Genomic DNA, 22,870 nt, shown 5'->3' with positions numbered 1-22,870 from the left:
CTATATGATCTGGTTAAAAAACCTTGGAACCAGGATAGAACAAGACCCTGAATCTCTAATGAATCAAGGAGCAAAAGCAAAACACTTTGATCAGGTCAAAAGCAGTAAAGTAGGGGCCGTTGGATCCATTCATGTAATAGGGAATTAAGTGCTACTTTAGTGGCCAGACAATGTTCCTTGTTGGTTAGTGTAAGTGTATGGATGTAACCCCCTTTTGCTCTATGTAATGCAGTTCCAAAATAAAGATGCCCTGTATGATACATTTATTATGGGCAATAGTATACACCAATATATCACCACAAATGACTTTCTTAGCAGCTTCCCAAAATAAAATGGGGTCAGTAACATGTTGGCCATTAGTCTGGCAGTAGGCCTCTCATTTAGTAAATAATTAAGCCTGGAAATCTTTGTCTCGATATAAATATGATGGAAGTCTCCATAGCCATGCAATTTGATAAAACGTTTCCATCCTGCGATCCACCCAAATCATAGAATGATATGAAATTTCCATGGTGCTAAGTCCAGCCACCAGGACATCAGAAAAACATTGAGTGGGTGTCAAGATAAGTCTAGCTGGGAGAAAGGTCCATGTGCTTAGATGGGTATAGTCTTGCATCTCTGGATGTAATAAGCATTATGGATCTACAAGATAAAGACCTTTACAAAAGGATTGCAAGCCACTAGCCTGCTCCTGAGAAGAAGTGCTGGAAGCTGTAGACCTTTCAAGCAAAGAATCAAGTACCAAGATGAAGTCCACCATAAAGAAAAAAGGTTTGCCCATATGAGGGGAGCAGAGCTATATTAAATGGGCAAAGAAGTGGGGGGTCAAATTAATTGGGCCATATACCACCAGCAATAAGACATCTTTACCTTGTAATGTTAGCTGTAAGAAAAGATATCTACCAACACTGGATTTAGCCAAAACCACAGTTGCACACTGAAGAGATTTCCAAATTAAAATAGAGAAACCACCATGTCTACCCCTTGAGGATGAATAGTACACATTACCTACTCATTGACGTTGGAATTTAAGGTGTTCCTCATCAGTGAACCTTGTTTCGTGTAAACAAGCTATATCAGTTTTATTATGATTTAAGGCAGACAATATTTTTGTTCTCTTGATAGGTGAGGGGATACCCTACATTCCAAGACCACTAAAGGTTTACTCAAGGAATCCATATGTCACAGACATAATGATAAGAGACAAGTAAATGCAAATCACATGACAACCCCTGGGAGCCCAGCATCTCCCAGGCAAATGCTGCTCAACCGAATGGGCCAGATGGCCATTATAGAAGACTGTTACATACAAAGGAGCCACAGAGCTAACAATAGCAGGAAATTATAAAGAGGCTCCAAGCAAATACCCAATCAAACCTTAAAGTTGTCTCCAATCTCTCCCCCCATCCATCCCCCTAAAATATTTACAAACCCATAATCACCCAAAACAAAACTCTAGCATCTTCACAGTTAAACATCCCCTGAGCCCCATCCCCATATCCCCCTCACAAACCCACTAGACATAAAAAAAATCACTTCTCCCCCTAAAATGAAGAACAAAGTTGTATGGAGTTACGATTACATGTCAGGGGTCCCCTAACCAAAATCCAAGAATTAAAATTCAAGGTTCAAGCAGAGACCCAAACAACAAACACTGCAAGAAAGTAGTATAACCAAGAAAGCTAACTCTGTATCCCGGAAATCAATTAGATGACAGGTTAAGACTGAGCTCCCCTAGTGCCCATGAGAAAGAAAGTGCAATAAAAACAAGAGACAGAGAAAGAATGGTAAACACAGCCGTGGTCTAGAAGAAAAGCCACCGACTGCAACCAACAGACAGACACAATATTAACACAACATTCCCTCTGCCAGGACAGTCACAGTGTCCCATGCCTCAAACAGGTTATCTCTAGCAAGACTATACAAAACATAATCCTCAAAAAAACTATAGCAGGGAAACACATCCAGTCGATACTGACAAAAGTCATGGTATAGGTGAATTAGCCACTTCTTCTAAAATGTTTACAAAGTCTTGTGTTGAAGATACATTGTCCAAGGAGATATAACTTCCAGAGTGAATACTTTTAATATTGCTGGGTAAAGAAACATAAACTGTTTATTCTTTTCAGCAACTTCAGCAAACAGAGGGGTAAGTGGTCAACTTTTCTCCATCAATGCTAAAGAATAATCCTGGAAAATGCACACAGGCACCAACAGCAATGGTCCCAGTACAGATCCCTGCAGCACTCCATGATTCATCCTCCTCCTTTGAGAAAAAATGGCCATTTAAACCTTTATCCACATGTTTATTTATGCCTTCAAATAAATGAAGCAAATTGGTGAGGCAGGACGTCTCTTGGCTGAACCCATGCTGACTCAGTCCTATTAAACCATGCTTGTCTACGTGTTCCATAATTTTATTCATTATAATAGTTTCCACTATTTTCTCCAACACTGAGGTCAGGCATACCAGTTTGTAATTTCCCGGATCACCTCTGAAACCCTTTTTAAAAATCAGCATTATAGTGGCCACCCTCCAATCTTAAGATACTATGGACAATTTTAATGACAGGTACAGATCACTAACAACAGATCAGTAAATTCATGTTTCAGTTCTTTCAGTACCTTGGAGTGTATACCATCTAGTCTAAGGTACTGGACTGGATGGTATACATCATTTAACTTGCCTATTTGGCTCAGTACATCTTCCAGGTTCACCAAGATTTCTTTCAGTTCCTCCACATCGACACCCTTGAAAACCATTTCTAGTACAGGTAAATCTCTTACATCTTCTTTCGTAAAGACCAAAGTAAAGAATTCATTCAATCTCTCAACTATGGCCTTGTCCTCCGAGTGCCTTCATGATCTAATGGTTCCACAGATTCTCTCACAGGCTTTCTACATCTTATGTATCTGAAAAAGGTGTTACTATGAGTTTTTTCTCCGTGGCAAGTTTTTCTTCATATTTTCTTGTAGCCTTCTTGATCAATGCTTTTTGCATCTATCTTGACAGTGCTTATGTTGCTTCTTATTTTCGTCATTCGGATCCTTTTTCCATTCTTTGAAGAATGCTCATTTGGCTATAATAGCCTCTTTCACTTCACCTTTTAACCACGCTGGATGCTGTTTACTCTTCTTTCCACCTTTGTTAATATGTAAAATACATTTGGTATGGGCTTCCACGATAGTGTTTTTGAACAACATCCAGGCCTAATTTAAAGTCCTAACCTTTGGGGCTGACCCTTTTAGCTTTTTTAAAGCCATTTTCCTCATGTTGTCATAATCACTTTTTCTTAAATGCTGCTACAGTAGATATCCTTAGTGACTTCACTCTAGATATCAGCTCAGATTTGATCAAGTTATGATCATTGTTTCCCAGCAGATCCAACACTGTTACCTCTAGTACCATGCCCTGCATTCCTCTAAGAACTAGATCTAAAATAGCTCCCCCTCTTGTTGATTCTTTGACCAGTTGTTCCAAGAAGCAGTCAGTCATTCATTTTGTTTAATAAGAATTTTACCTCCCTAGCATTTCCTGATGTGCAGTAATGCTGATTTATGAAAATACTTATATATCTGGGCAATGATAACACATGGACAGGGCTGCTCATCCTTCCGGCGCCCGAGGCGATGGGTCCATTCCAGGTGCACTGGGTCTACACCCTCTGGTAATGGCAGTTCAGATGCTAGCCACTTTTCCAGCACTGGAATAAGGCAGGAATGTGGAATTGACTCGGGAATGCCATGAAAACGAAGGTTGTCTCTGCAGGCAAGCAAGTTTCTAAATGTTCCAGCTTCGCTGCCTGTGCACATAGTTACTCCCACAGAGATACCACCTCCATAGCTGCTGCCATCACAGTATCCTCTATGGTTGAGATCCAAGTTTACAACACGCCCATACGACACAATGTCTCAGCCAGCAATGGCTCCAAATTGGCCATCTGGTCTGAAAGCTGGGCTAGTCTAAGGTCAAAAGTTTGAACCACAGCAGAGGTAACGGTGGAAATATGCTGAGACAAAAGCTCCAAGGCCTTATCTTCTGAATCGCCCACCATCTTGTTCTCTCCACCTTTTCCTTTTTCTTTGTTTTGTTTCTGAGCCTTCTTGTTCTTATTGGCACAAGATTTAGTAACAAATCTGTCCATATTCTAATGCTGCAAAATTTTGGCTAAAAATTAACCAGATGATGGTGAAGATGCCAAAGGATAAGGCAGGGGAGCTCAAGAGCAGAGTTGGAGCACATCTGACTGCACCTACTGCATCATGTGACTCAGCTCCAGGTTATAAATCAAGTGAAGAAAGAGTGACTATTCTGGCCTATAGCAGAGCCTTTAAAAGAAACATGCTTCCTGCTACACTTCTGGTGTCCTATAGGAACCAGAGGAATGCCTGGATGAGCAAAAACATGCAAATGATAAACTTGTCTAGGAAAGCGATCCTTCTATGGGATAATGCACCATCTTATCCTGATGAGGAAGAACTGAGAAGCGCTGACATTAGAGTGCTTTTTCTGCCTCCCAACGTCACATCATTATGTCAGCCAATGAACCAGGGCATACTGGAAGCCTCAAAGAAAAAATATTGCTGTAAACTTCTTACAATGCTTGTCTGTACACTCGATGAAGGGAAAGAAATGATTGAGGTTTAAAGAAAGTGAACATCAAAGATTTTATCTACCGAATCGCTCAGTCATGGCATTAAAACTGAACCTCCAACCCTAGAAAAATAATGGAGACAGTTAATTCCTGAGACACAACACTGACAACGGAGCTGCCGAGGAAGATCTCCTTCTTTTGATACAGGAAATACAGCACTGTGAAAATGCTTGTGAGGTTGACATACAAAAATAGATGCAGGCAGATGAGCAAGAAGAGCTCACTGACAATGATGTAATTGCTATGGTGAACAGGAATGGGAATGAAGATGATGCCGATGAAGACACCTCAAGTGAGGCTGAACATTCAGTTGTAAAAGTTAGTCATAGTGAAGGCATCAAGACAATTGAGGTTGCACTGGCATATGTGGAACAATAAGAGGAAGTGTGTACATAGCAAGGGTGGTATGTTTTTTGAAGATTGATAAGTGAATGTGTCTTAACATACTGACTGAGTAATATTTTTAATTAACATATGCCTTACTTGTTTTTGGGTTAGGTTTTATTTGGATTACTTACTTTTAGCTGGATTAATAATTTATGATATTATTTAATTGATGTTTTTATTATTCATTTTTTATGTGTATTTTTATAGTGGAATGATACGCAGACAATAGATTTTAATAAAGGGTGTATTTTTACTTTCACTCTGGTCTGCATTGTTCTGTGGATTATCTACATGTAGATCACAGCGTCTATTGTTCTGTATAATAAGAGGAAGTGACAGCTACTGATGTAATATTATTGAGATGCTGGCATGATCTTGCAGCGAGGATGAGAAGTTAAATGATAAATGAACATTAATCAAAAACTTTTTCAAAACAATTTTATAATGTATGTTTACCAGTTGCATTGCTACTCCATATACAGTATGATTGGGTTTTTGCAGTTCTGTATTGGTCTTATTTTATGGAATAGTATGGTAATTACAGTATATTTTAGTGTTCCAATCATGCTGAAGAATGTGAAATAGCGTTGTTACTAAAGAAATGTTGAAAATCAGGAACTCTATGCCTTCATTTGTGCATTGTTTGAAGGGTTACCATTGTTTTCCATATTATCTGACTTTTCACTTAACTAACAATGGGTTGGTCCCATTTACGTCAGATAATTGAGACTGAATTGTGCATAGAAATATTTAAGAACTTACCATTTTTAGTATGTCACTAAGAGAAAAATTCACAGGTCTCCCTGAGGTTGTATTCTGTAGAAGAGCTCTTCTGATTCTTCCATTGCCACGAATCAAGAGAGAACCAAGTGAAGCATCAGCCTGCAGAGACATAGGAGATAATTTTAGAAGCCTTGCACAACATTTACACATCTAAACAGCAGCATTTAAACATATAGGACTAGATTTAGTAAATGGCGCCCAACTTTGGGCACCGAAAAAATGCGTGCTGAGCGCTATTCTATAAATGGTGCTCTGAGTTGCGTGTTGCTTATCAAACAAACATGGCATAGCACAGGATCTGCAACCAACTTTGGATGTGAGGATTTATGCCAACTGAAACCTCATGTAAATCCTCTTGTATAAGTTAGGCGCATCTCCACATCCTTTAATACTGCACACATTTTTAGTGAATGCCTCTGACCCACCCATGCACCTCCCTTGGCCATGTCCTCTTTTCAGTTGTGCATTAAAAAAGTTATGTGCGCATTTTTATAGAATAGCTCTTAGCAAGATGCATACGCAAAGCCAAATTGTTTGCCAATTAACACCAATAATTTATAGCACATGCAATTTTGAGCACCATATATAGAATCTGGGGATGGAGGGTAATTATCAAAAGGTCACCGAAATTTAAGCACCAGGATGCTGCACACTAAGGGCCCTGTTTACTAAGGTGCGTTAGTGTTTTTAGCGTGCCTTAGCACACTTAGCAGACACACTAACCAGGTGGGCACCTATAGGGATATTGTAGGCATGTACATGGTTAAGGCGCGTTAAACACGTTAATGCACCTATAACAGTGCTTAGTAAACAGGGTCCTAAGCATGAATTCTATATCAGCAATTACAAGCATAAATGCCATCACAGAATACTAGTGTAAGTCTGCTTTCACATGCCTAGCTTTAGGTATCAGCATTTACGCTAGCTCAATGGCTGGTGTAAATACTACTACTACTACTTATCACTTATATAGCGCTACAAGACATATGCAGTGCTGTACACCATACACAAAAAGACAGTCCCTGCTCAAAGTGTTCACAATCTAAAAAGACAGGTAAACAGATAGAACAACTAAGAATTAAAGAGAATTAAAGAGGTGGGGTACAGGGCAAGTGAGTAGAGGTTAGGAGTCAAAAGCAGTGTCAAAGAGGTGGGCTTTTAGCCTGGACTTGAAAACAGCCAAAGACTGGGCTAGACGTACAGGCTCAGGAAGTTTATTCCAAGCATGAGGTGCAGTGAGATAAAAGGAATGGAGTCTGAAATTAGCAGTAGAGAACACAACTGACACCATTGTATAATCTTAGCAAGTAAGCGCTAGGCACATCCCTGACCCACCCATGCCCCTCCCCTATCCACACCCACTTGCAGTTGGGCATTATAGAATTTGCACACCAAGGAGCCCTTTTACTAAGGCACACCCAAAAGTGAACTGTGCTGGTGAAGACACGTGTTTTGGATACACGCTGGGCCATTTCCTGAGCGCACATGGAAAAAAGGGATTTTTTTTTTAATGTGCCAGAAACATGAAAACCAGTGCATGTCCATTTTTGGCCTGAGACCTATCACCACTCATTGACTTAGCAGTAAGGTCTCACGCGCTAACTGGGTGGTAAGCATTCAGTTCGTGCTCCCTGCCGATTACAGCCAGGTAAGTGCTCCACAGTAGAAAATAGAAAATAATTTCTACTGCATGTTTTGGGCATGCACCAAAAATGGAATTACCACATGGGGCACGTGATAGCCAGGCAGTAGTGCCAATTTGACATGCATTGGATGTGTGTAGGTGCCTAAGTGCCTTTGCAAAAGGGCCCCTAAAGCTGTAGCATACGTGGAGGGGCATTTTCAAAAGAAACATCTAAATCAGAATTTGGACAAAGACGTCCAAATTCTGAACAGGCAAGAGGGTAATTTAAAAAAAAGATGGACGTCTATCTTTTGTGTTTTAAAATGCTATGAATGTTTTTGTGATTTAGACGTCCTTTTTTTGGTCCATTTTCAAACAAAAGACGTCCAAATGCAAAACATCCAAAACCGAGGAGGAGTTGCTTAATGGTTAGTGCAGTAGGCTTTGATCCTGTCAATGTGGATTCAATGCCCACTGCTGCTCCTTGTGACTTTGGGCAAGTCAAATGCACAAGGGGCATTTTTGGATATGACATCTAAGTCTGAATTTGGACGTTTGTCTATCTTTTCCTTTTGAAAATGCTGTTTGGAAAAATGTTTTGTGATTTGGGGGAGTAAGGGAAGGTGATCACCAAGTCCCTCCAGTGGTCATCTGACCATTTGGGGCAACATTCTTGAGGAATAGAGGAATAGCCTAGTGGTTAATACAGTAGACCTTGATCCTGGGGAAGTGGGTTCAATTCCCACTACAGCCATTCATTTTAAAAACAGGTCTAATTCAAAACATCTAAGTTGTAGTCTTGGACGTTTTTGTTTTGTTCCATTATGACTGAAAGACATTAAGTCTTAGGAATGCCCAAATTCCGCTTTGAACATGCCCCTGGCACGCCCTCTTGAGATTTAGACGTCCTTCTGACGGACTTCAGAGAAAGACATCTAAAAAGAGGTTTCAAAAATACTGATTTGAACTTCTTTGTGAGATAAATGTCCAAATGCAGACATGTCACTCTTTGGACGTTTTTCTCTTTTGAAAATACGCCTGTAAGTGCAATTGAGTGAGTAACTTCAAACTAATGCTAATTAGAACTACCACTGTGATAAAAGGAAGCCTCAGCACATCAAAAACACACGCTGATGCTAGCGCAGGCCCTCTTTTACCACAGCTTATTAATAGCACCCCTTGTGCAGGGCTGTGCCTAGGGTCTCTGGCGCCCCCCCCCCTGCAGACTATCAGTTGGCGCCCCCCCCCCGTGTGGCATCTCCTCTCTCTCAATGCGGTACGGTACGGTTTATTTTTAAATTTTGAAATAGAACTTGACCGCCAGCGCCGCGGCACCCTTGAAGGCAGGCGCCCAGTACTAAAGCCATGAGTCACAACAAATATAATAAACTCAAACAAAATCTAGTTGCACAAAATAATAGTAAAATTAATAGCACATAAACGAACAGCTAGTCCTATCTGTCCAAAATGTCAACTGTATGAGTGCAGTGGTTGCTTGAGCATTACCCCTATAGCCAGTGCTTTTTTTGTAGAAAAAAAGGTGCCGGTACTCATTATGGGCGGGGTCACCACATATGGCCCCACCCCTATGATAGCCACACCCACATTGACCACACACCCCTATACCAGCCATGGCGCATATAAACAGACATCATTGAAAATATTATAGTACTATAGGAGAAAAAAATAATGTGATTTTTTTCATTATAAATAATCTCTGTAAGCTCTTACAGCTCCAGTATACCCAGTGCAAAATAAAAAGCCAATGTAAATTCTCAAATTGGACATATTACAAACACTAAAATGAAAATAAAATGATTTTTTTCTACCTTTGTTGTCTGGTGACTGTTTTTCTTTCCATATTGGTCCCAGTCTGTGATTCTGCTTTCCTTTATTTTCGCTTAACTCTTCTGTGCCATTTGTCATTTTTGTCTCCTTTTTCTTTGCTTTCTTCAATATTTTTCAGGCTCTCTCTCTGTCCAGATTTAATTCATTCTTACTATCCATTCTTTAATTTCCTTCATCTACCTGTGGCTTTTCACCTTTTCCTCACCCTTGTTCTCCCCATGCCCCCTCATCTTATTCTCCAGTCTTTCTCTATTCCCCTTTTCCATCCAGCAGCTCTGCTTTCTCTCCCCATCCTTCCAGTGTCTCCCCTATTTCTTTCTGCATTCTTCCATCCAGCATCTTCCTTCTCTCTCTCCCCATCCTTCCATCTGTTTCCCCCCTCTCTCTCCCCATCCTTCCATCTGTTTTCCCTCTCTCTCTCCCCATCCTTCCATCTGTTTTCCCTCTCTCTCTCCCCAATCCTTCCATCTGTTTTTTCCTCTCTCTCCCCATCCTTCCATCTGTTTTCACCTCTCTCTCCCCAATCCTTCCATCTGTTTTCCCCTATCTCCCCAATCCTTCCCTCTTTCTCTCTCTCCCCAATCCTTCCCTCTTTCTCTCTCTCCCCAATCCTTCCCTCTTTCTCTCTCTCCCCAATCCTTCCCTCTGTTGTTTTCCCTCTTTCTCTCTCTCCCCAATCCTTCCCTCTGTTGGTTTCCCTTTTTCTCTCTCTCCCCAATCCTTCCCTCTGTTGTTTTCCCTCCCTCTCACCCCAATCCTTCCCTCTGTTGTTTTCCCTCTTTCTCTCTCTCCCCAATCCTTCCCTCTGTTGTTTTCCCTCTTTCTCTCTCTCCCCAATCCTTCCCTCTGTTGTTTTCCCTCCCTCTCACCCCAATCCTTCCCTCTGTTGTTTTCCCTCTCTCTCTCTCCCCAATCCTTCCTTCTGTTGTTTCCCTCTCTCTCTCTCTCCCCAATCCTTCCCTCTGTTGGTTTCCCTCTTTCTCTCTCTCCCCAATCCTTCCCTCTGTTGGTTTCCCTCTCTCTCTCTCTCTCCAATCCTTCCCTCTGTTGTTTTCCCTCTTTCTTCTTCTCCCCAATCCTTCCCTCTGTTGTTTTCCCTCCCTGTCTCTCTCCCCAATCCTTCCCTCTTTTGTTTTCCCTCTCTCTCCACAATCCTTCCCTCTGTTGTTTTCTCTCTCTCTCTCCCCAATCCTTCCCTCTGTTGTTTTCCCTCTCTCCCCAATCCTTCCCTCTGTTGGTTTCCCTCTCTCTCTCTCTCCCCAATCCTTCCCTCTGTTGTTTTCCCTCTCTCCCCAATTCTTCCCTCTGTTGGTTTCCCTCTCTCCCCAATCCTTCCCTCTGTTGGTTTCCCTCTTTCTCTCTCCCCCCAATCCTTCCCTCTGTTGGTTTCCCTCTTTCTCTCTCTCCCCAATCCTTCCCTCTGTTGTTTTCCCTCTTTCTCTCTCTCCCCAATCCTTCCCTCTGTTGTTTTCCCTCTTTCTCTCTCTCCCCAATCCTTCCCTCTGTTGGTTTCCCTCTTTCTCTCTCTCCCCAATCCTTCCCTCTTTCTCTCTCTCTCCCCAATCCTTCCCTCTGTTGGTTTCCCTCTTTCTCTCTCTCTCCAATCCTTCCCTCTGTTGGTTTCCCTCTTTCTCTCTCTCCCCAATCCTTCCCTCTGTTGGTTTCCCTCTTTCTCTCTCTCCCCAATCCTTCCCTCTTTCTCTCTCTCCCCAATCCTTCCCTCTGTTGTTTTCCCTCTCTCTCTCTCCCCAATCCTTCCCTCTGTTGGTTTTCCTCTTTCTCTCTCTCCAAATCCTTCCCTCTGTTGGTTTCCCTCTTTCTCTCTCTCCCCAATCCTTCCCTCTTTCTCTCTCTCCCCAATCCTTCCCTCTGTTGTTTTCCCTCTCTCTCTCTCTCCCCAATCCTTCCCTCTGTTGGTTTCCCTCTTTCTCTCTCTCCCCAATCCTTCCCTCTTTCTCTCTCTCCCCAATCTTTCCCTCTGTTGTTTTCCCTCTCTCTCTCTCCCCAATCCTTCCCTCTGTTGGTTTTCCTCTTTCTCTCTCTCCAAAATCCTTCCCTCTGTTGGTTTCCCTCTTTCTCTCTCTCCCCAATCTTTCCCTCTTTCTCTCTCTCCCCAATCCTTCCCTCTGTTGTTTTCCCTCTCTCTCTCTCTCCCCAATCCTTCCCTCTGTTGGTTTCCCTCTTTCTCTCTCTCCCCAATCCTTCCCTCTGTTGGTTTCCCTCTTTCTCTCTCTCCCCAATCCTTCCCTCTGTTGTTTTCCCTCTCTCTCTCTCCCCAATCCTTCCCTCTGTTGGTTTTCCTCTTTCTCTCTCTCCCCAATCCTTCCCTCTGTTGGTTTCCCTCTTTTTCTCTCTCCCCAATCCTTCCCTCTGTTGGTTTCCCTCTTTCTCTCTCTCCCCAATCTTTCCCTCTGTTGGTTTCCCTCTTTCTCTCTCTCCCCAATCCTTCCCTCTGTTGGTTTTCCTCTCCCTGCCAAGTTTACCGCGAAAGGCGCGAAGTCGCGATGCACGCGGCACCAGCCCCTATTTCCGGCCACTGCTGCTTCTCCTGTTGAGCAGCAGCGGCTGCTACACAAAGAAAAAGAAGATTAAAAAAAAAATGAAACCTGGCTGAAACGCGGCACCCCGGCACTGTAGACAGCCATTAGGCATTGGCTGTTGCCCCGCAGCCGCTCCTCCTCTTGCCTCTACGTCACTGCCCCTGAAGGAAGACCCCGGAGGAGCGCAGTGACGTAGAGGCAAGAGGAGGAGCGGCTGCAGGGCAACAGCCAATCCCTAATGGCTGTCTACAGTGCCGGGGTGCTGCGTTTCAGCCAGGTTTGAAGTTTTTTAAAAAAATCTTTTTCTTTGTGTAGCGGCCGCTGCTGCTGAACAGGAGAAGCAGCAGCAGCCGGAAATGGGGGCTGGCACTGCGTGCAGGACATGGACTCACGGGGCGGGGGGAGCAAAAAAAAAAAGGTGCCGGTACGCCGTACCGTTGCGTACCGGCACAAAAAAAGCACTGACTATAGCACAAACTTATTCAAGCGTGTCCAGGAAAGAGTACTGTCAGCAGAAAGTACAAACTTGTTCACTACATCCAGGGAGATGTACTGTCAGAAGAGAGTTTGGCAAGTTGGTTTGTGCTTTGTGTCCCCCCCCCCCCCCCCACACACACACACACACTGCTGCAGACTCACAACTGCAGGAGCCAGAGTTGCGTGGATACTACAGGCCTTCCTCAGGGTGGACCCTTCCTTCCCCCAATACCCACCTTGTCACACATGGAGCCCACATTGGCTGTGACAAGCAGCAGCTCCACCCCAAGGCCCCTCATCCGCTCCTGGTCTTCCTCGACTCAGTCAGAGTGAGAATTTGCCTCACCGCAAGCAACACCTGTGCCTGTACTAGTTCAGGAAACAACAGCAAGGAAGCTAAGGCCGCGCCTTCCCGCCCACTAAGCAAAGCTGAAGAGATAAATCGCGCCCCTCCCCCGCCGCTCGCTGAGCAGCTGAAGAGATAGATTCCCCGCTTCACTTACCCGGGTGTAGAGCTCGCAGGTGGACATGTCTAGGCGCTGATGGGGAGGGAGGGAGGAGAGCCGAGCCCGAGCGCTGCGCACGGGAAGGCAGCAGCGCATGCGCATAGGCGCCAACACGGTACGGTTTATTTTTTTAATTTTGAAATAGAACTCGATCGGTAGTGCCACGGCTGGCGCGGCACCCTTGAAGGCAGGCGCCCCCCTGCGGTGCTTACCCCGCATACTGGGTTGGCACGGCCCTGCCCTTGTGTGACGTATGGATGCTAGTACTTGAAGTTATTATTAGTTGTCTGTGAACCTTCTGGGACTCAAAAACATATACAAATTTATGTACAGTACAGTCTTGGTTATCCAATGTAAATGGGACCAACCCATTGTCATATAAGCGAAAAGTTGGATAATTTGGAAAACACTGCATAAACTCCTCAAACAATGCATAAATAAAGGCATAGAGTTCCCAGTTTTCAAAAATTATTCTAAAACAAAGATATTTAATAGAAATAAATGCAATGATGTCACTGGGGGGATCTGTCGGATATGCCAAATGGTCGGATTAGTGAAGGTCAGATAATTGAGACAGTACTGCATTTCATAACAATGATAAGCTACAATAAAATAATATATTTTTAAACTATTCCACATACCTCTACAAGAGAAAGCTGCAGCAAAGTCGTCATACATAGAAAGGCAGTAATCTTGATTATTTCTGAAAAGAAAAGTTAACTTTCTCAGCAATTGCTAAAAAGCTTTTCCCTTCTCATTTTAATATTTTGTAAATAATTATGGGAGTGCTAGTCAGAAGATTTCTCTGGTTAACTTTAAGGAGTTACCTAGATTAGTCTTTATATTTGAAATTATTCAGGACAACAGACCATGTAACTTCTAGTCAGACAACTGATTGTCTACTCATAAGTTAACCAGTTAAAATGAGCAGTGATTAGAGGTATGACAGGAGCATAATTATCTTTTTACTGGATAGTGACAATATTCAGGTGGGGGGAAGAGGGGTTGGTGGTCGGTAGGCGAGGATAGTGGAGGGCAGACTTATACGGTCTGTGCCAGAGCCGGTGATGGGAGGCGGGACTGGTGGTTGGGAGGCGGGAAGTACTGCTGGGCAGACTTGTACGGTCTGTGCCCTGAATAAGGCAGGTACAAATCAAGGTAAGGTATACACATATGAGTTTGTCTTGTTGGGCAGACTGGATGGACCGTGCAGGTCTTTTTCTGCCGTCATCTACTATGTTACTATAACCAGTGGTCTGATCACACAAATAACTGGTTTCCTCAGAGACAGAAAACTAAGCCGGTTATCATAATCTAGTATATTCAGCACCATCAATTTATCTGATAATCTCATTAACTCCCTGATTCTATAAAAGTCGCCAAAACCTCTGTGCATGAATTTGGACGCGTGCACAGTTTGCATGTGTAATGTAATTGAATAAAGAGCTAATTAGTGCCAATAATTGTTTTTTTTAACACAGAATGAATGGCACAAATTAGATTTAATTTGCATTTACTTGCATAAATTTAGACACAGGATTTGCACCTAAAATATATGCATGATCTGAAAGAGAGGTAATTAAAATGGGAGGGGCATGGGCCGAACAGAGGCATTCCTAAAATTACCACATGTTGTTATAGAATAACAGGGATACACACCTAACTTAGGGCTTCTTTTATCAAGCCACGCTAGCTGCCAACATAGCCCATTCAAAGTGAATGGGCTTTGTCGGAGCCTATTCAAAGTGAATGGGTTTTTGTCAGCAATACCACACCGTGGACCACTAGCATGGTTTGATAAAAATGTATACATTTGCACCACATTTCAGTTAGCACAAATGACCACGCCTAAAGTTAGATGCAATTCCTGGGCGTAAATGCTAGTCTATAAACTGCGCCTAACTTTAAGCATGGCTTCTAGAATAGTACTTTTTGGCACAATGTTTTTATACCATATATAGAATCTAGACCTAAATGTCTGGTTAAAGTTAGCCAGATAATTTATTTATTGCTCTTTAACCAGATGCAGGGCTGCTGGGCATTAACTTCTAATGAGGGTTATTTACTAACTTGTAGTAAGGTTTTGCATTTACCTCTTGGTACTTTATTTGTTTGTTTGTTTGTTTATTGGGATTTATTAACCACCTTTATGAAGAGATTACCAAAATTAGCATGTGGCACCTGCAAAACCTCTGCATTTAACTGTTCCAACATTCCCAACATTTTCCCATAGAGTTAACATAAAGAAAATGTATTTAGCATATGTTATATGGCCAATACATGATGCAGTTAGCTGTACTATTTCAAATGGCATTAGCTGTCCCACATTATCTGCCATGTTATTTTTAATTGGTTTAAAATGTACAATCAAAGATAATACTTTGAAAAGAAAACAAACAAACAAGGCAATATTACATCCAAAACATGGAATATAATAACAAAGGGAAGGAAAGAAAAAAGAATTATAGTTCACAATGATAGAGGACACGATAACCACTCATTAGCCCATGTTTTGGATGTGCCTAGCAATCATTTCCATTGCTTCCAATGGCTCTCCATCTAAGGAGTTTCTATTGTAAGCTTAAAATTGTCTTACAAACATGCCCCACCCTGTTTATTATGCTGCACTAACGGCTGCTGTGCGCTAATGCCGACACAGCCCAATCACTTTGAATGGGCTGGGTCGGCATTGCTGTGTGGCTTAGTAAACAGGAAGAATGGACTTTTGAATGCACTTTCTTTGAGCAATGAAGTTTTAGGGTTTTTTTTTTAGAACTAGCTTTCTGTTATGGTATACCAGGTCTTTGCAATTTCTCTGTATTATTCTGTTGCACTACTTGTTTTTGCCCCTTGTATGTTGTAGATTTTTTTGTTGTTGTTTGTGTTTTTGTGTCTTTGGCTAATTGTCAAGATGTATGTGCAGTTTTTATTGGACATTATAAATCACCATAATGCTAATGTTATATTTTGAATGTAGTATATAAATCCTGGATAAATAAATAAATAAAATGAACAGTAAAGCACTAAGGGGCCCTATTACTAAGCCGTGTAAGTGCTTACCTGCATCCAATGTGCACCAATTTGGAGTTACCGCCTGGCTACTGTGTGGCCCTTGTGGTAATTTCATTTTTGACGCGCGTCCTCTACGTGTGTCTGAAAAATCATCTTTATTTTCTGACGCGCATCAGCTACGCGCGGCAAGTGGCATTCTACGCGCATAGGTCATTACCGCCTGGTTAACTTGTGAGACCTTATCACTAAGGTGGCTGCTGTTCCCTTTCTTCTCCCCTGAAAGTGAAACTGGAAAGGAAAACAAGGCTGTATGTCAGCTGAAGGTATTATGGCCATTCGGAACAAAACACTAAAAAGGCCAGAGTAGTCTGGTGGTTAAAGTGGAGAATAAACCAAGGGATGTAGGTTTAAATTCATCAGTAATTCTGTAGTGGACGCGCATAAAAAAATGAAATTACCGCTTGGGCTATGCGGTAGCAGGGTGGTAGTTCTGAATTGGCACACGGGCATGCATAGGTGCCTATGCAGCTTAGTAAAAGGGCCCCTCAATCACCTGTTATATAATTTCCATCCACATATACAGTGGTGGAAATAAGTATTTGATCCCTTGCTGATTTTGTAAGTTTGCCCACTGACAAAGACATGAGCAGCCCATAATTGAAGGGTAGGTTATTGGTAACAGTGAGAGATAGCACATCACAAATTAAATCCGGAAAATCACATTGTGGAAAGTATATGAATTTATTTGCATTCTGCAGAGGGAAATAAGTATTTGATCCCCCACCAACCAGTAAGAGATCTGGCCCCTACAGACCAGGTAGATGCTCCAAATCAACTCGTTACCTGCATGACAGACAGCTGTCGGCAATGGTCACCTGTATGAAAGACACCTGTCCACAGACTCAGTGAATCAGTCAGACTCTAACCTCTACAAAATGGCCAAGAGCAAGGAGCTGTCTAAGGATGTCAGGGACAAGATCATACACCTGCACAAGGCTGGAATGGGCTACAAAACCATCAGTAAGACGCTGGGCGAGAAGGAGACAACTGTTGGTGCCATAGTAAGAAAATGGAAGAAGTACAAAATGACTGTCAATCGACAAAGATCTGGGGCTCCACGCAAAATCTCACCTCGTGGGGTATCCTTGATCATGAGGAAGGTTAGAAATCAGCCTACAACTACAAGGGGGGAACTTGTCAATGATCTCAAGGCAGCTGGGACCACTGTCACCACGAAAACCATTGGTAACACATTACGACATAACGGATTGCAATCCTGCAGTGCCCGCAAGGTCCCCCTGCTCCGGAAGGCACATGTGACGGCCCGTATGAAGTTTGCCAGTGAACACCTGGATGATGCCGAGAGTGATTGGGAGAAGGTGCTGTAGTCAGATGAGACAAAAATTGAGCTCTTTGGCATGAACTCAACTCGCCGTGTTTGGAGGAAGAGAAATGCTGCCTATGACCCAAAGAACACCGTCCCCACTGTCAAGCATGGAGGTGGAAATGTTATGTTTTGGGGGTGTTTCTCTGCTAAGGGCACAGGAATACTTCACCGCATCAATGGGAGAATGGATGGGGCCATGTACCGTACAATTCTGAGTGACAACCTCCTTCCCTCCGCCAGGGCCTTAAAAATGGGTCGTGGCTGGGTCTTCCAGCACGACAATGACCCAAAACATACAGCCAAGGCAACAAAGGAGTGGCTCAGGAAGAAGCACATTAGGGTCATGGAGTGGCCTAGCCAGTCACCAGACCTTAATCCCATTGAAAACTTATGGAGGGAGCTGAAGCTGCGAGTTGCCAAGCGACAGCCCAGAACTCTTAATGATTTAGAGATGATCTGCAAAGAGGAGTGGACCAAAATTCCTCCTGACATGTGTGCAAACCTCATCATCAACTACAGAAGACATCTGACCGCTGTGCTTGCCAACAAGGGTTTTGCCACCAAGTATTAGGTCTTGTTTGCCAGAGGGATTAAATACTTATTTCCCTCTGCAGAATGCAAATAAATTCATATACTTTCCACAATGTGATTTTCCGGATTTAATTTGTGATGTGCTATCTCTCACTGTTACCAATAACCTACCCTTCAATTATGGGCTGCTCATGTCTTTGTCAGTGGGCAAACTTACAAAATCAGCAAGGGATCAAATACTTATTTCCACCACTGTATAACTGTCATTTAGAAGTTATTATAGACTTGCTATTTTTCCATCTGCACTTAGATGGGTAAGTTTCACATTCATTGACTGTATTTCACCCCTGGCGCATTTTACCGGCATACTACTCCACACCAGGAACTATTTTTTATTTCAGTCCATGCGGATTTTCATTGGGATGCATTTCTGATATGTGAGCAACCACTCAAGTATCTAGTGTTGCTGGGTTGAATTGACCCTTGAGGTAGGTATTAGGTCATGCTTGAAACACGGCCCGTGTTGGGTCATCAATAAAGGTGTACTTGTCTCATTCTTAGGAGACCTTTGTGCTTTTATTGGACTATTTGTGTTGTGTACTTTGACCCTCTCCATTGCACGTTGCTGTATTTCACCCCTAGGCAAAAAAAAAAAAAAAACAGCACAAAGGGCCTTTAAAAACAAAAGGGAACACAGTTTTTTCATATAAAAAACTTTTGATGGTAAACTTTGCTTGAAGAAAGACCCGACACGGGCCGTGTTTCGGTGCTGCCGCACCTGCGCCAGGGGTCTCCAAATGAAGTATAATACAAAGCTTACACATAAGCTTTGTATTATACTTCATTTGGAGACCCCTTCCATCACGTCCTCCGAGTCTTTCGACGAGGCTGTCTCTGCTTACAATGCCACTCTCTCCTCTGCTCTGGATACCCTTGCACCATCCATCTCCCGTCCCACAAGGCGTACTAATCCTCAGCCCTGGCTGACCCCTTGCATCCGATACCTTCATTCCTGCACCCGATCTGCTGAACACCTCTGGAGGAAATCTCGCACCCATACCGACTTCATTCATTACAAATTCATGCTATCCTCCTTCCAGTCCTCCCTATTCCTACTGGACTATTACACCCAATTGACTAATTCTCTCGGCTCCAACCCTTGTCGTCTCTTCGCTTACACATAAGCTTTGTATTATACTTCATTTGGAGACCCCTGACGCAGGTGCGGCGGCACCAAAACACGGCCCGTGTCGGGTCTTTCTTCAAGCAAAGTTTACCATCAAAAGTTTTTTATACGAAAAAACTGTGTTCCCTTTTGTTTTTAAAGGCCCTTTGTGCTGTTTTTTTTTTTTTGCCTGGTTTGTTTTTGTACTTAGTTCCCTCTCTTTGTTACATTGTATTTCACTCCTAAACATATAACCACGCCCTATTTATGGATGGCCTTTCTGTAAATAAAAGAGGTATTTTTACCAATATATGTGCCACACATTTTTTTGTGGCAAAACTGTCCGCATACTTTTGAACATTATCAGTTTTCTGTTTATAAGAAAACATTAACCCCTGGATTCTATATAACACACGTGGCGTTCTGCACCAAAATCAAAGCGTATTCTATAACAACGAGTGTAACTTAACAAGCCAATCAGCGTTGTTAAAAGCACTTAACAAGCAATCATGAGCACTAATTGGCAATAATCAGAGTTTACTTGCACAACTCACTAAGTGGCTCTTTTACTAAGCCGCGTAAGCATCTACGCGCGCTCAACGCGGCTCAATGGCTGGTGGTAAGGTCTCAGACCCAAAATGGACATGCGGCAATTTTCATTTTGCCACATGTCTATTTTCAGCAAAAAGTTTTAAAAGGCCTTTTTTACAGCCACCCTGAAAAATGGATCAGCATGTGCCCAAACCCCAAGCCTAAATTACCGCAAGCCATTTTACAGCGCATCTTAGTAAAAGAACCCCTAAGCGTATTCTGTAACACACTGTGCCTACATTTTAATGTGTGCAGGCAAAAAGGGGCATGGTTATAGATGTGCATTGTTATGGAATATGGCCCTCTGCACCTAAATCTACATGCCAAGTTTTATGCCACATTTTCTCTGGTGTAAATGGATGCACATAGTTTTAGGCACTAGGATATTGACTAAGAGTATTCCATAAACCATGTCTAAATTTAGGTGCCACTTATAGAATATACTTTATAGAATATGTTTTCCATGCAGATTTTTAAAGCGCTATACATTAGACTCTGTCTCGAAGGGGGTAAGTTAACAACATGGTTACTGTTAAATCAGCTTATTTTACCACAAGTTGGGTTATTTTATTAGGTCAGGTTTTTCAGCACAGGGTCTCATAGCATAAAGAGTCATATTCTATATATGGAGCCTAAAAGATCCATGCTGTAAACATTTCTAACTAAGCGTATTCTATAAGCGGCACCTAGATTTAGGTGCATATAGAATACAGTTTGTTGATATCCCAGCACCTAAAACTACATGCCTTCATTTACACCAGTGAAAACATAACATAATCCCCTGTGTAGATTTACACACACTGGGCCATATTCTATAACTACACGTGTAAATTTTGGAACACCCATGAAATGCCCATTTTGCCACCCATAGCCAAGCCCCTTTAGAACTGCGCATATTAGAATTTAGGCTCAGTCCATTACAGAATACACTTAGCAAGTTGTGCGTGTAAATTCTAATTATTGCCAACTAGAGCTCATTATTGCTTGTTAAGTGCTGTTATCAATGCTCATTAGCTTGTTAAGCCAATTAAGGTACGTGCATTATTATTGAATATGCTTGGATATGCTGAATGCTAGGCAAGATATATAGAATATGGAGAAAAATGGGACCCTGTACTAAAATAATCCAATTTGTGCTAAAATAACCCGACTTAATAGTAGCCCACATTGATAATTGCCTCCCCTAAAGTACCTCCCAGGGGTAAAAACTAACCAAATGATTGTCTGACACATATAAAGAAATTTGGACCTAATTTTGAGGAACATGTCTGCAGACCTAATGTAGCCGGCATGGTGAGTAGTCGTATTGATCAACTGATTCATATCCAACATTATAATATCAGTTTTACCTCAGGCAAATCACGAGTTTTAGATTGGTGAGAGGTGGGGAGGCCTTGAGTAAAGGTTTTTTTGTGTAAAGTACACTATCTTTTCTTGATAGTTTTTTATTAACTGGTAGGTGGTATATAAATCTGTCCCTATTGTTATGAGAGCCTTAGGCAGCATTGCACCAAGTTGGACACATTTCTACAAAGCCTTGAAATTTCAGATTTGACAACAGGGGATTGACAGAAAACAGTGTTGCTTGGTTCAACCTACATTTTACAAAGATACCTGGATAATCCCTAAGCTTCTGGATGAAGCTTGAATTCTCTAGTGATACCAGTAAAATCATGTTATGTGCTATGTATAATAAAAATCAATAAATCATCACCTCTAGAAACTACCTAAATCAAATTGTTCTTAATTTTTAAAAAATTCATCTGGCTTATGTTCCTAAGAGCTGAGATCCCTAGATAAATCAATAAAAATATAATATGTGTATCTCTCCCAAATTTCATCAATAAACATTTCACTCCTGTGACTACCCCAAGACATAAATAGTATCTATTTATTTTAAATAACTCCCATCCCCTCTCTTTCCTTCACATGAATGATCATGGATCATATACTGATAGATTTTCTATTATTTATGTTGGTTTGTTCAATGAGACCATTGCTATTGTGTAATTAAATAATCCCTTTCTATCCAGACATGCAATATATCAACTTTAGTTTGAACCGAGAATAAAAAATTAAATGTTTAAAAAATACATAACTAAAAACAAATAGATATCTTACCTTTCATTGTCAGGCAGGTGTTAGAAGTGTGTATGGAACAATTTCAGAACTGTAAAATTGACTTAAATGAATGAGGTGTGCTTATATATGTGAATATACAAATGCACACATATATATAGTATTATTATACTTCCTGTTTCATTCACTTCCATATATGCATGGTGTTATTTGAGAGCAGCAGACTCATGATTTATACTTCTAAACTATTTAGAAACATCATTGCTGTGGGCGTGCCTCCATTTTAGAACAATGCACAATGCATGTATGATCTACTCTCCATCACTGCAATTAAATGCAATTAAGTGTATCTTATTTAATGCTGGTAACACAGAGGACATGTGATGTCTGTGCTATTGTCTTACCTTGCTAGAGCTGTGACAAAAGTGATAAGCAGATGCATATATCTCTTTATAACAAGCAATATTAGAATTTTGATATTTTTTTTTTGAGGTTGTAGTGTTTTATTCAACCAATACAAGAATAAAGCATTCTGCAGTCCATGAAATTTGCAGACCCTTTGCGGGTAATTTTATATAGTAATTTTTGTACATATGTGACTTACAGAGGTACAAATGGTCTTTTATAAAATACAAGAACAAAATACGTGATAAATCTATACTTAATAAGTAAACAAATTGCACTGTAGTTCATCATTAAACCCAGCCAAAGGAAAAAGACTTTAGTAGCAGTATAAACCCTGTGCAACCAGTGGCTTAATCCACATTACAGTATTCCCATCATCAGTCTAAAAAAACCTTCTCCATGCCTTTAATACATTTATTCAAAGCAACACTTTTTTATATATTGCACACACACATTTTCATATACTTTTCTTTTTTTCATAAAATTAAACTCTTAAGTGGCAGAAGCACAAACCGGGAACACATCTTTTAAGGCTCTATGGAAATACTTTTAAAACAAATAGGAGGAAATATTTTTTCACTCACAGAATAGTTAAACTCTGGAACTCGCTGCTGGAGGATGTGGTAACAGAAGCTAGAGTATCTGGGTTTAAAAAAGGTTTGGACAAGTTCCTGGAGGAAAAGTCCATAGTCTCTTATTGAAATGAACATGGGGGAAGACACTGCTTGTCCAGGGATTGGTAGCATGGAATGTTGTTACTAATTGGGTTTCTGCCAGATACTTGTGTCCTGGATTTGGCCGCTGTTGGAAGCAGGATACTGGGCTAGATGGACCACTGGTCTGACCTAGTATGGCTATTCTTATGTTCTTATGAGCTGCC

General features: G+C 41.7%; 1 protein-coding gene across 1 annotated transcript in view; it reads right to left on the bottom strand.

The window, feature by feature from the left end:
* Positions 1–21,702, bottom strand: part of LOC115464775 (cysteine-rich venom protein-like) — a 55,928-nt gene extending 34,226 nt beyond the window's left edge. The window contains exons 1-3 of the mRNA XM_030195129.1: positions 21,628–21,702; positions 13,462–13,523; positions 5,805–5,924 (exon numbers count right to left, since the gene is read on the bottom strand). Coding sequence (XP_030050989.1) covers positions 5,805–5,924; positions 13,462–13,523; positions 21,628–21,634 — 189 coding nt within the window. The 5' untranslated portion in view covers positions 21,635–21,702. The remainder of the gene's footprint in view (positions 1–5,804; positions 5,925–13,461; positions 13,524–21,627) is intronic.
* Between the last annotated feature and the right edge of the window lie 1,168 nt (positions 21,703–22,870).

The sequence above is a fragment of the Microcaecilia unicolor genome, chromosome 3 (genome assembly GCF_901765095.1).
Source record: "Microcaecilia unicolor chromosome 3, aMicUni1.1, whole genome shotgun sequence".
Lineage (NCBI taxonomy): Eukaryota > Metazoa > Chordata > Amphibia > Gymnophiona > Siphonopidae > Microcaecilia > Microcaecilia unicolor.
The sequence above is the reverse complement of the archived record's forward strand: the minus strand, read 5'-3'. Positions and strand labels throughout refer to the sequence as shown.